General features: G+C 34.1%; 1 protein-coding gene across 1 annotated transcript; it reads left to right on the top strand.

Annotated features, from left to right (window-relative positions):
• LOC105156935 (geraniol 8-hydroxylase-like) lies at positions 5,255 to 7,421 on the top strand. Its single transcript, XM_011073207.2, has 2 exons — positions 5,255 to 6,165; positions 6,685 to 7,421. The coding sequence occupies exons 1-2, from the start codon at positions 5,272 to 5,274 to the stop codon at positions 7,294 to 7,296; spliced, it is 1,506 nt and encodes a 501-aa protein (XP_011071509.1). The 5' UTR covers positions 5,255 to 5,271; the 3' UTR covers positions 7,297 to 7,421.

Raw genomic sequence — 13,668 nt, 5'->3', positions numbered from 1 at the left:
AAGCACAGAGAACAACACAAATACCAATATGAATAAAAGTAGAAAGCATAAATTAGATCTCACAACTCGTTGGATTTAAGCGTTCACCAAGTCTTCAACCGGAATGAGAGAGTTAGCTAGACATGCTCATGGAAGAACGCATGAAAAGAAAAATAAGAAAATATCATAAAAACGTATAGAAATAGAAGAGTTCAAAAGTTGTTCCTTAAAGTGAATTACATCAACTATTTATAATAGCTAGATACCTAGTTCTACTAGGATTAGAAGTAGATTCCCAGTTAAACTAAAAGACTTATAGTAGATAAAATTATAATCCTAGTTAAACTCTTCCTTCATCAGAGGTAGTCCAAGCAGCTCCGAATTCTTGCCAAAAATTGAGTTTGAGTCTTGTCCGGATTTTCATTTTGGTGCTTTTCTTCGTATTCCATTTCATTTGTCCTAATGTTATAAAATAATATTTAATTAGGAGCATTTTAGTTACAAAATAGGTCAAAATATTATATGAAATAAGCACAAAATGGGATCCTATCACAAACTCATTTATTTTCTCACCTGGAGGGCTCGTCAACTTGCGCAGCCTACTTGGAAGATTACAGAGCCCTTAAGTTCACTTAATATACAACGAAACTAAATAAAAAATTCTAAATTTTGAAAGTAACAATATTACTTAATATTTTCGGATTAGCTTTAGTGTCTCTCTCTCTAAATAATCAAGGTGACTTTTTATTTTTGCTTGCTCAATGCTTCATACTTGGTCTCGCTGTTGGTCACTCGAAAGGTCAGCTTTATTGCGAAATCATGGGTATCGCCCTTTGGGCTGGTGATCCATACCCCTAACCCTTTATTTTCGGACATGGAGGAACCATACATGCACCTCCCACCTGTCAACTTCCTACTCCACACTAAGTACTTCAAATTCATTGTTCTCCATCACGGGGCCATTTTCCAAGATGAATTCGCTAGCACCTGTGCCTTTAGAGCCTTTCTTGCTTTAAACTCGGTCGAAAATTTTCCCAAATCTATTGCCCACTCGACTAAACTTCCTGATGTTTGGGTTTCGCCACTACTTCATCCAAAGGTTGGTTAGTTAAGACTATAATACGATGTGCGTGGAAGTATGGCATTAGCCTTCAAGCCGTGATAACCGGGGCCAGTACAAATTCTGTAACCAGGTACCTCTATTCCGCTCACTGTAACATTTTACTTACATGATAGACTGGTTTGTGCTTTACATTTTCTTCTTTCGCCAAAATGGTACTCAACGCCACCTTTGACAGTGATATGTAAAGTAGTGATGCTTCCCCAACCAAAGGTTTTGCTAAAAATATTCCTTAGCTGTTGGAATGCTTTCTCGCATTTGGGCGTCCACTCAAAGCTCTTGTTTTTCCTTAGCGTCTACAAGAATGGCAAACTTCTTCCAGCTGATCCCAATAACTTTTCGCCCTTTACCCCAAATGTATATTTACTGGGGTTAAGTTTCATAACATATTTTCCTACTACTCCAAAGCATTTCGTAAGATGTTCTAGGTGATCCGCTTCTTTGGCAACTTTTACTACCATTTCGTCCACATAAGCCTACATCGTCTTGCCAATGAGTTCCTCGAACATCCTATTAACCCTTTGGTAGGTGGCTCCTACATTTTAAGCCGAAGGGCATAACTCTGTAGCAGTAAGAAAGTTTTGTCTTGGCCCTCTTCTGCCATAAAAATTTATTGGTAGTCCTAGAAGGCGTCCATTATACTTAGTAAGACACACCCTGCTGTCAAGTCAACCAACCTGTCTGTTCTTGGTAACTGGTAAGGAATTTTCAAGCAGGCTTTGTTTAAGACCATGAAATCAATACACATTCTCTGTTTCCTCCTCCTTTGGGTACCACCACATTATTGGATACCTAGTTCGTGTACTGGACCTTTGCTACATATCTAGCTGCTAACAGCTTCAAAACTTCTTGTTCTATAATTTTGTTTTGGTGATTCCCAAAACTCCTCTTCTTTTGTTTTTAGCTGATGAACAATCACATTCGTGCTTACCCCCCCGAAATCCCAGGGACTCCAAGTGAATACATATATGTGCTGTTTCAAGATCATTACCATGTCCCTCTCTGCTTCCGTTGTCAATTTAGTCCCGATATTGGTGGTCTTACTCGTGTCTCTTTCAACCAATTGTATCTTCTTATGGTCACTTTGTCCTATTCTTAGTTCCTCTCTCTCTAGGGGCCCTGCATCCAAGCCGACAGTTACTTTTCTTCAATCATCAAGATGCTTGCTGCTATATTGTAGCATTCCCTCACTAGCTTCTGGTTTCCTTTCTATCTAACATAATATTCCTCGTGGAGGTTGACTTTAGCAAGTTAATGAGTGATGAACCAAGTGCCTTCCTCTAGCTAACATGGTCATTCTCAGGTGAGAATAATATTTTAGCAAGTGAACCAAGTGGCCTCTTTTAGCTAACATAATCTTCCTTGGGAAGGTTCACTTTAGTGAGTTAACTAAGTGGTTTGTTCTCAAAACTTCATATGCCATCACATATGAAATGAAAGAAGAAATCTAAATGCATGTCAAGTAAAAAAATGCATTTAGGATAGATAAGCCAAAAAAAAAAAATTATTCTAAAAAGTGCTTTCAACTCAATTAGACTATATCACGTTACTAGTGCCTTTTGCACAACTCTTTAATGTAGCTCCCTTGCTTTTTACATGACTCTTAAAGAGTAGAGCTCATATCGATTAATGAGCATGGGCTGACATTTAATGTTTCCTCTTCTGCACTATGTCATAATTTTCTTTACTAGCACACAATACTGATAATAGTCATTTTTGCTGAATCTCTAATTATTTGCTTAGTCTTACCACGTCTGTCATCCATCTATGAAGAAATTTAGAGACTCTAGCCTAATAAATAAGAAAGCTTTTACTTAGTCAAACTTCCTCTCAGTCCAACTACGAGTGTGGTGAATCATTTCTCATAGCATTTTGACATTTGTTAGTGTCATTTTGTATACAAAAGTGATACAATTATAACTTCTTGCATCAATTTGCACTTCTCATATTACTCTTTATTTAATCCAACAATACTTTAGTTGGTTCAACATAAGCAACAAGTGCATCAATTTTAACTCTAAAAAATCAACCATAAATGTGGCAATTGTTTTAGTTGAAGACAAAAATAGATGTTTATAAGTCAGCTCAATTAATAACCTAAGAATGAGAGAGCTCATATTTAAAAATAGAGCTTCACTACTCTCTAATCATATTTTCTAGTTTGCAACTTAAATAACAAAGTACAAATTTTACTTGATCCATCGTTAATTGACATTGTCCAAATCGTGATAATGTTAAGTAATTATCGATTCTCATCATTAATTGACATAAATAAAATGGTGAATAAATCAAAAATCTCTAAAGTTTGCGCAAAACTTAATATTTAATGAAGTTATAACCATATCACTTTTATAGACATACATATTAGATCATGAATCCACAGAACCAACCAAAGATTCAACACGTAGAATATGAGAGAGTACAAGGCAAGACCAGACTTGTGGAATATGTAGAGAGATAATGGGAAGACTCACACTTGTAGAATATGACAGAGGATAAGGACAGGACCAGACTTGTGGAATATGACGAAAGATAATGGGAAGACTAGACTTACAAAGTATGAAGAAAAGACCCCAGCTTGCTGAATATGCAGAGAAGATAATGGGTCGTGTCGCTGATAGATTTTTGTACGTTATTAAAGATTAATTGATAATTATGAAAAAATTAAATTTATTATAAATAAATTATAGATTGAAATTTGAAATTAAACTTGGAGTTTATTATAATATTTAGGAGCAAATTATATTAACTACCAACAAAATATATAGTGATTTTCTTTTTATAACTATTTTAACAAAACATCCAGGTTAAATGGTTTTTAGCCTTGTTTTTTTTTTTTTTTTCCCTTGGGCCATTGGGTTCTAAATTTTTAGCTCTGAATTATTGAGTTGAAATGGGACGAATGTGGGGGCATCAACTGTTAATATCATCAGTCATTACTTTATTTGGCTTCAACTTGCAACCTCATTTTCTTGTGTTATTGCTTTCAACTTCAACTTCAATTTATGTTATTGCTTTTCAATTTGTTTTTTGTGTTTTAGTTTATCATTTTGCAAAAAGGCATCATGTGGGATGCTTTATTGTGTTTCCAATTTATCGTCGTTGATTGGTAAATGGATTATTGGTAAGGTTGAAAAGTATTGTTTCTGATTATTGTATAATAGTTTTTTTATTAAATTATATGATTAAATTGTCAAAATTGATTTCAACACCGCCCAAATTCATTTTAAGAGAATCAAAATTGCCACTCTATATACTTAGAGGATTAAAATTGCTTTTTTTTTTTTTTTTTGAATTTTTTGGATAAATTGCTTCTTAATTTTCGATAAAAGTTTCAGTAATATCGAGTTAGTAATTGATATTCGTCATAACTTCATTTGTATGCATTGATAGTGATAGTTTTTGGCCGTCGAAATAATCAGTCACTATTAAATTATTTCTTATAGGGAACCTAACCTAAGTGTTTATTTAACATTTTCGTCAAAATAAATTGGGAATGGTGTCTTGATTTATAAATTATTTAAATTAAATTCATTTAAGCCAAAAACTATAAGTTCTTCCTACCAAAATTTTGCAATTTATTAGTAAAACTCCAAGATCAAACTTTTTCCCCTGATTCCCTAATTTCAACTCTTTTCTATTTTTCAATAACCAATTTTCACCACAAAATTAAAAGATATTGTAGACACCCTCTATCTAAAAGTTATTTATTACTTTCAATATAAAATAATTCTGAAATGATTAATATTCTGACTAATTCATCCAGTATTGAATTTGTTTTTACACAAATAAGTATTTAAAATCACTTCTAAACCTACTATATATTTAAGTGGGATTGAATTTTCTATTGAAATTTATGTTACATCTTTTATTCTATTTTGCACACATGTCTTGTATACAAAGAGTACGTCATTAATTTTATTTAAAAAAAATTATATACATTTTGCGTATAAATACAATAAAAAATTCAATCCGTAATTCGGTGCTTAATAAGATCAAAAAGTGGACAAAACTTTATTGCCGTACTTCCAAAAGTAGTTAGGTTCTTTGACTTCAACACAACGATGACATACCCTTTTGAGCAAAAATCATGATCATCCTTCACTATATAAAGCCTTGACACGCATGGCATAGAAGCACTCAGCAGAGGCAAAACAAAGACCCTATTGCAAATGGAACTGTATGGTCTTTTACTTGTGATCTCTACCTTCTTATTAGCAACTTATATTTTCCATGAAATCTCAAATGCACTTTTCATCAAGAAGAAAAATCTTCCTCCAGGCCCTTTTGGCCTCCCACTCATTGGGAGCCTCATCACAATTAGACACGGAACCCATCAGTCTCTAGCCAAGCTAGCCAAAACTTATGGACCTCTCATGACTATAAAGCTCGGATTTGTTAATGTTGTCGTTGCATCATCTGCAGAAATGGCCAAGGAAATTCTGCAGAAACCCGACGCTGAATTCGCGGGACGGCCTATTCCAGACGCTGTCACAGCAGAAAAGGGGTATGAGCTTGCGTTCCCTTGGCTACCAACCGGACGGCAGTGGAGGAAACTACGAAAGATTTTCAACAGCCACATTTTCATGGCCCAGAAGCTGGACTCACTAAGACATTTGCGGCATGATGTGGTGAAAACGATGGTCGAACGTGTGGTTGAAGCTCAGGAATGTGGCAAAGCAATTTATATTGGAGGGATAGTTTTCAGCACGATGATGAAGCTGTTGTCGAAGATGTTGTTCTCTGCAGACATGCTTGATCCTGCATCTGATGCCATGAAAGAGTTACAAGTGCTTAATGCCAACATAATGGTGCTTGTGGCGAAGCCTAATCTTGCCGACTATTTCCCTTTCTTAAGGCCTTTTGATCCTCAAGGGATCAGGCGCAAAATCAGGGTGTCGTACGATCGGTTGCATGAGCTGATCGACGACATGATTGATCAACGGATGAAGCGTCGGAGAGCTGCATCAGAGAGGAGTGGAGACCTCTTGGATGTTCTTCTTGATTATACTGAACACGAAAGGCCTGATGGACTTACACGTCTAGATGTGAAGCTTCTCATTGTGGTAAACTGGACTAACTTAATTTTGAAAAATTTTAATTTTATCAGATTCCATGGGACAAGTAAAATGCACTTGCTACATAATTGAGTTAAAAAAAAAGAACCAATTATGTAACAATTATATCACACTTGCTATATAATTGATTTGGTTCGACTAAACCTGATTTGATAAGAATTTTCCCTTAATCATCCTCTTTTCTGAGTTTCTAAAATCTCACATACAAACCCTTTTCATTTAAGCAAATAGTAATACTTAGAAATAGATGGGATATTATATTTTATTTTGAAAACTAAAGGAATGTAATTTTTCTGTATATAATTCAGAAAGAAAGTAATTAACATTTTTTTGTGAATATGAAAATTAATTAGAAGAGAAATCTTTGTATTCGAAAGGAAGAAACAAAAGGTGGAAAATTACACAACTTTTGAGAAAAACTGTTGTAATTAACTCTAGTAATTTAACTATCTTAAATTATTGCAAAAACACAACCATCCTAAAGAGCTTGTGTAAAATAAATGCTAGGAAATATTCATAGCAGGCACAGACACCAGCACCTCAACGGTGGAATGGGTTATGGCAGAGCTCCTTCACAATCCAACCATTCTCTCCAAGACAAAACAAGAACTCTCCGAGATAATCACACCTGGAGGAATAGTTCAAGAACAAGACATCGCTCGACTTCCATACTTAACTGCAGTGATAAAAGAAACAATGAGGATGCACCAGACATCGCCACTCCTCCTGCCCCATCAGGCCGAGCAAGATGTAGAGATTCAGGGATACACCATCCCAAAACACACTCGAATTTGGGTGAATGCCTGGTCGATTTCCAGGGATGCTACATACTGGGAGAAGCCGACATGCTTTATGCCGGAAAGGTTTCTCAATGTGGACATTGATTTCAGGGGCAATGATTTCAGGTTCACGCCGTTTAGTGCTGGAAGACGTATATGCCCTGGAATGAATCTTGCTGTAAGAATAGTGGCCCTGATTGTTGTTAACCTCGTTAAGACGTTTGACTGGAAGCTGCCGAATGGGATGGCACCTGAAGACATGGACATGACGGAGAAATTTGGTGTGACTCTCCGCAAAGCTGAACCACTTGTGGCCATTCCTGTGAGAATTACAACCTGATGCAAAATCTAAATTTCGTGGTTTTGATAGAAGAGTAAACAGTCTTCCTCTTCTTCATGTTGTTGCTATTGTACCAAAATAGGCTCGTTCTTATGGTTACAAATAAATGTTGTTGATCATACAAACTGGGTAATTTGATTTTTCCTTCTGAAATCTGGCTGCAAGTTCAACATATCCAGATAGTGTTTGCAGAAACCAGAGGGCAGAACTTTTTCCATTTCCGTGGTGATGTTTTTTTTTCGGTAAAGGTAAATTGCATTAAAAAAAATCATAATGTACAGTCATATGGCTGATGTTGAATGCCATGGAATTTTTCATAATCTATACAAGGCTATCGTGCTACTTGTATTCGGCAATTTTGTACTAAGTATACGTAATCTAATTTCGTCTAGAAAAATATTTGCCAATACCGACGGGTCACGATCCAATTGTTGAAATTTCCTCCTGTTGCGCTCCTGCCAAATGTGATATACTAGAGATGCTAAAAGGTCTCGATAGGCGGCGTTAACTACGTGCTTTCCCCCCACTTTCGCGCAGAAACCATCCCATCAATCATCTATCCTCTGTTTGTCCATGATACTTCAAATAGGTGATGTTTAGAGACTAGGATACTTCAAATAGGTGAAGAGTCTACATCGTCCTCAGAAGTCTATCCTCCTGGATCTCCTTGCTACACTTGGATGCACTGGTCCCTATCCACCTAGACAAGTGCCTAGTTGGCTGCCACTATGGATCTGGGCTTACCGATTCATTTAGGTACCATCTCGTTTGGGGCTATCCTTCATTTTGGAGCACACCAAATACAACTATTTCAATCCGTTGCACATTCCGATTCAAGTTTGCAACGGAATTTGCCTGTGGCAAACTATCGCTACGATACAATGACTTATCACAATTGTTGATCATCCAATAGTTGACCAAATTTCGCACTGGAATGTTATGATCACTAATCCGTTGCAAAAGTCTATCATAAGTTTGCAATGGAATTTGCCACAAAAATTCAAAAAAATTGAAACTCTGTTGCAAAGTCGTGGCAAAAGTCATTGCAAATTTACAATGAAAGTATCCGGTTGCAAAATTTCTATTGCTATAACTATGTTCTTTTGTAGTGACATAAGCAACGACCAAACAAATTCGAGACACTTACATGGGACAAAGTGCTACACGAGGGGGAGCAAAACCGGGGCGTAACAGTATGAGTATAGCAATAGAATTTCTGTAGTTACGATTATAAAAACTGTTAAATATTTGCAACGGATATTTCATTATTACTGTAACGAAATTGGCCACAAAACCTTCATATATAGTATATACCTACAGAAAGGCTACAGAAACTCGAAGTCATGAGTTAGGTGCAGAAATTAAAAGGATTGTAGCTAAAATTAGGTAAAGAGTTATAGTTTTTAGATATAGGTACAACTATTTTTATAGCTATAGATAACAATATATGAGCATCTGTTACGATTAGGACGAAGCAGCTGCCTTGTTTTTCCTAGTGATTTGATTCTTTAAATAATAAGTTAATAAATAAAACTCTTCTTCAATAAGCCATCAAAATCAATAAGAATTCGTTTAATCAAATAAAATATAATATGTATGAAAATTAAGTTAATTAATTTGACTTTAGCCAATATTCGATCCAACTTCATTAAATCAAATTCATATTGAATTTTTGTAATTTGACAAAAGTTGAAAAACTTTAATGACAATGTATTTGGCTCCACTTAGTTTCTTCTCTATTTCAAGTATAACTTGGCCACATCTCACATTTTTCGATTTAAGTTCTTATCATTTACAAAATGAGCCATTATTCTAATAGTTCTGTGGGTTCCTGTAATTGCCTTCTGAGGCATCCGTCGAATGTGTATCCTTCGTGCTGATGTGGCTGCTCAATGGATTGTTCTCTGAGTGGGCTGCAAATGATTTAGGCACGCCACATGAATATCAGGTTTTGGATTATATTTTTTTCTAAAATAAATAAATCTGATCTCACATATATTTCACATAGGATGAAAATATTATACCGTTATCCACTGAGTTATGCCGTCATAAAGGTTAAAGTTAAAAAATTATTTAAACCTGTGATATGTGTCTTATTCATATATTTCCCAGTAACGTTAAAATATATTTGAGTTTAGAATTTTCTTTTCTTTTAGGTTTGTTTACTTTGAGAATTATATTAAATGAATCATATGATTATTGTTTATTAAATGAATATAAAAAAGTTCTGCATAATTAGTCAGGTGTTTATTTATATGTACTATGAAAATAGGATAAATTCTATCAAATATTTATTTTGATGTGTCTACATGCTCTTGGCAAAGTTTCCTTTAAGCCCTTGTAAGCATGTAAGAAAACTACCTTTAAGCCCTTGTATACGAAAACATATATCATTATTATTATTATTGGTTAGATGATTGGTTTCAATTGGCTCTATATATATCAAATCAAACACAAGATTATTTTTCACAAGTACATCTTGACCTTGATCTTGGTATTAATCAACCATATACACCAGGATACAATATTTCACGAATTTCATTTTTATCGTTTAGTGCATATCGTGATAATGTGGATTCTAGTTGTGCAACAACATCAAGTCGGTTCGGTGGTGATGATAATGAGGCGCAAAATGAGCCAATGCACAATGTGGGCGAAAAAATAAGAAGATCTCATTGTCAATGCCACATACACAATTGTGGGACGGGTGGATATTTTTGACATTTGCATTTTTTACAACTGTACAAAAAATATACACTAGTACATTTGTATACTTAATCGTAATTTTTTAAATTAATACAATGAAGTAATATCATCAAAAGAAAAGATACAATTTACCCCCCTATAATATGAGAAATGAGCAAAAAATTCTTTGTAAAAAATAAAATAACAAATTACCTCTTGTGTTTTGAAAAATGGAACAAATTACCTTTCTATCTAAACCATTTATACGAGATAATTTATTTTATTTTTTGAAATATAGAGAATAATTTGCTAATTCTTTTTTCATAAAAGAGTATTTACTCATTTAACATGTCATAGGTAAATTATGTTTAATCCTATAATCAAATTATATATGACAATTAAACCTGTTTTTTCTTAGAGCAGGCGCGGATACGATCAAAGTGGCACACGGCCCACAATGCAAGGTCATATGAGCTGAGTTATTTAATAATTTATTATTAAAAAAAACTATATTATTATAATTTTATTAAATAATATAATAAAAACATGACGATTCGCGATTTTCGTCAAGAAATAAAGCCAGAAAAATGGAAAAGTGGCCAAGTGGATTACAAATCACGACACCAAGTCGTGATTCTGAATCCCGACTTGACTATTTTCCTTTTTTTCGTTTAAATAAATTTGTATAATTTAATTATGTATAATTAATTTTTAACAACATATTAAAATACAAAAATTATAAAATTAACATTGCATTAATTTAAAATATTACAATTAAGGGTACAAATGTAATAGTGTATTTATTTTGTACAATTGTTAAAAATTACAATTTTGCACTCGCTCACATTTTGTACTTCATTTTCATCACCACCGAACCGATAGTTCGCTTACCAGGATACACCAAAACCATCAACTGCAACAGGAGTAACAAAAAACGAATCTTTCGAGCACTATAAGTTCTTTCTTCATGATGGTCTTATCCATCGATCACTCGAGGCCCTAAAATCGTATTCATGGATAGGGCTTGGAACATGTGGCCATCACACTTGGACGAGTTTCCGCACCGTTGAAGTTGTTCTCCTGATATTCAAGAGTACTAGATATTCAGATGCGTTAGCCACTCCTAAAATACGTAAAAACTTCCTTATATTCAAGAGTACAAGATATTCAAATAATATGGACACTCTAAAAATACACAAAAACTTCAATGCGATAAGAGATCATCCATCGCTGCAAATTCACCACCAAAATACAAAAAAAATTGAATTCGAGAAAATGAAGTAGACATAGTTAGCGAGAAACTGAAAAATAAGTCATCATGTTGTTTGGCGAAAAATGAATGAGTTGATGCCTGCTATTTATACACGAAGAGGTCAACTTTCTTTTTAAAAAAGAAAAATTAAAGAAGGCTAGCAGCAGCCTTTAATCAATGGTTGTTGTACCAGCCTTGTCATCACTAAAAAGGCTGACCGTGTGGTCAGCCTTTTTAGTATACATATATATATATATGCATATATATACATATATTTTAATTTATATATATGTTATAATGTATATATGTATATTTATATAATATATATATATTGTAACTTATATATATGTATATAAGTATAGATAATTTAATTATATATAATTAATTTTTAACAACATATTAAAATTAAAAAAATTATAAAATTAACACCGTATTAATTTAAAAAATTACAATTAAATGTATAAATGTAAAAGTGTACATTTTTGTATAATTATAAAAGATACAAAAAGTATATAATTAATCCTAACAACCCGGTACTGACACATCTGATCGTGTTGAAGAATTTCTTTGTTGGGTTGTTGTCGTGCATGCGTTTGTGCCCAATCCATCTCGTTGTGAATACGTGCTGTTTGATTTCGACCAAGGTGCGAAGAGATGCGAATAGTAGGATCGTGGACCAACTCAAATCCCGGTACATCCCAATAATCTTCGGAATGCACAGGTTCAAATGATTTAGAATATGTATTCTTATAAGCCATTATATCGTAATAATCCTTCACTGTTGATGCAGCATTAATCATGTATGCAACGCATACCTTAGGCCGATGAATTGAACCCCCAGTTGTGGAGGTCATCATATCCATTGATATTCTACGCGATAGTTGAAATGCATCGTCCCGAACGGGTTGTTCGCCAATTCGGGAAGAGACAAAATGTACCAAAATCGACGGATACCCGGGATATGAGCCTCCATCAGATTTCCTGTAAAAATCACACGGGCGCAGATTGGTCCCTGCAACACATACAATATATCACTAGATGACAAAGACGATATGACACGATTGTACAGAGGCAACCCATTTCGAATAGAAGGGAAACAGAGCGAGATTATTGGGAATGGTACTACAACATAATAAGAAATTTCGTATCGTCATCTACTGATAGACGTGTGGAAAGCGGGTACCAACCTGGAGAAGCACCTATGTCGCAAGTTGTGGTAGGCTGTTATATAATATTACATATTTTATTTTAGATTTTTTTTAACAACACAAGGCTCATTATTTTTCTACAATTTTCAGGCAAATGAGGTGAATGTCCTTGAAACTTTATGTCGATTTAGACCACCAAATATTGAAGGATATAGTCAAATAGTGGATAGATTTGAACATGGGTTATATATTATCAAGGAAGCTATAACCCAACAGTCACAACAAATTGCTTCTCCATCTGATGATGCTCCTACAACATCCCACAGGCAAAGAAGAAGCTCTAGCCGAATGTCTACTGGTTCAGTTGAACGTCATGATATTGGCGTGGATATAGCTGGTCCTTCTATAGTATATCCTCCTCAAGATTATTACGTGTCTCAACCGCCTCAAGATTATTACATGCCTCAACCGTCTCAAGACGAATGGTTTCAATCGACTCAATATATGCCAAACCAAATACAAGATTATTCTCTTGACTTTGGTCTTGGTATTAATCAACCATATACAGAAGGATATAATATTTCACCAATTTCATTTCCATCATTTGGTCCATATCGTGACAATGTGGAGTCAAGTTCCACAACAACATCAAGTCGGTTCGGTGGTGATAAAAATAAGGGGCAAAATGAGCCAGTTCAAAATGTGGGCGAGGAAATAAGAAGACCTCGGCGTCAACGCCATAAACGAAATTGTGGAATGGGTGGACATTTTTTATATTTGTAATTGTATAGTTCATTGTAATTTTTTGCAATTGTACAAAATAAATACACTATTACATTGTACCTTTAGTTGTAATTTTTAAATTAATGCAATGTTAATTTTATAATTTTTAGATTTTAATATATTGTTAAAATTTAATTATATATAATTAAATTATACAAATTTATTTAAACGAAAAAAATAAAAAGAAAAAATGTCAAGTCGGAATTTGTAATCACGACTTCTTCCTTTATTTATTGATTAAATCACGACTCGTCGTGTTTTTATTATTATATTAAAAAAATTATAATAATATAATTTTTTTTAATATTAAATTATTAAATAACTCCATATGAGCTTGCATTTCTGATATTGTCAGAAGACTTGGCGGGCTGCTGGGCGCCCTACCTTTCTTTGTGCCTCTTAGTTCATCATGATGTCCCTTTCTTCATTAAGATTGACATATACAACTAAAAATAAGAATAAACAAATTATCTTTATAATTTTTTCATCTGCTATACTTCTTGA

Source organism: Sesamum indicum, linkage group LG1, assembly GCF_000512975.1.
Source record: "Sesamum indicum cultivar Zhongzhi No. 13 linkage group LG1, S_indicum_v1.0, whole genome shotgun sequence".
NCBI lineage: Eukaryota > Viridiplantae > Streptophyta > Magnoliopsida > Lamiales > Pedaliaceae > Sesamum > Sesamum indicum.
The sequence above is the reverse complement of the archived record's forward strand: the minus strand, read 5'-3'. Positions and strand labels throughout refer to the sequence as shown.

Coding starts and splice junctions, on each gene's coding strand:
- LOC105156935 (XM_011073207.2), top strand. CDS start 5,272: ATGGAACTGTATGGTCTTTTACTTGTGATCTCTACCTTCTTATTAGCA. Junction 6,166..6,684: donor ATGTGAAGCTTCTCATTGTG/GTAAACTGGACT, acceptor AATAAATGCTAG/GAAATATTCATAGCAGGCAC.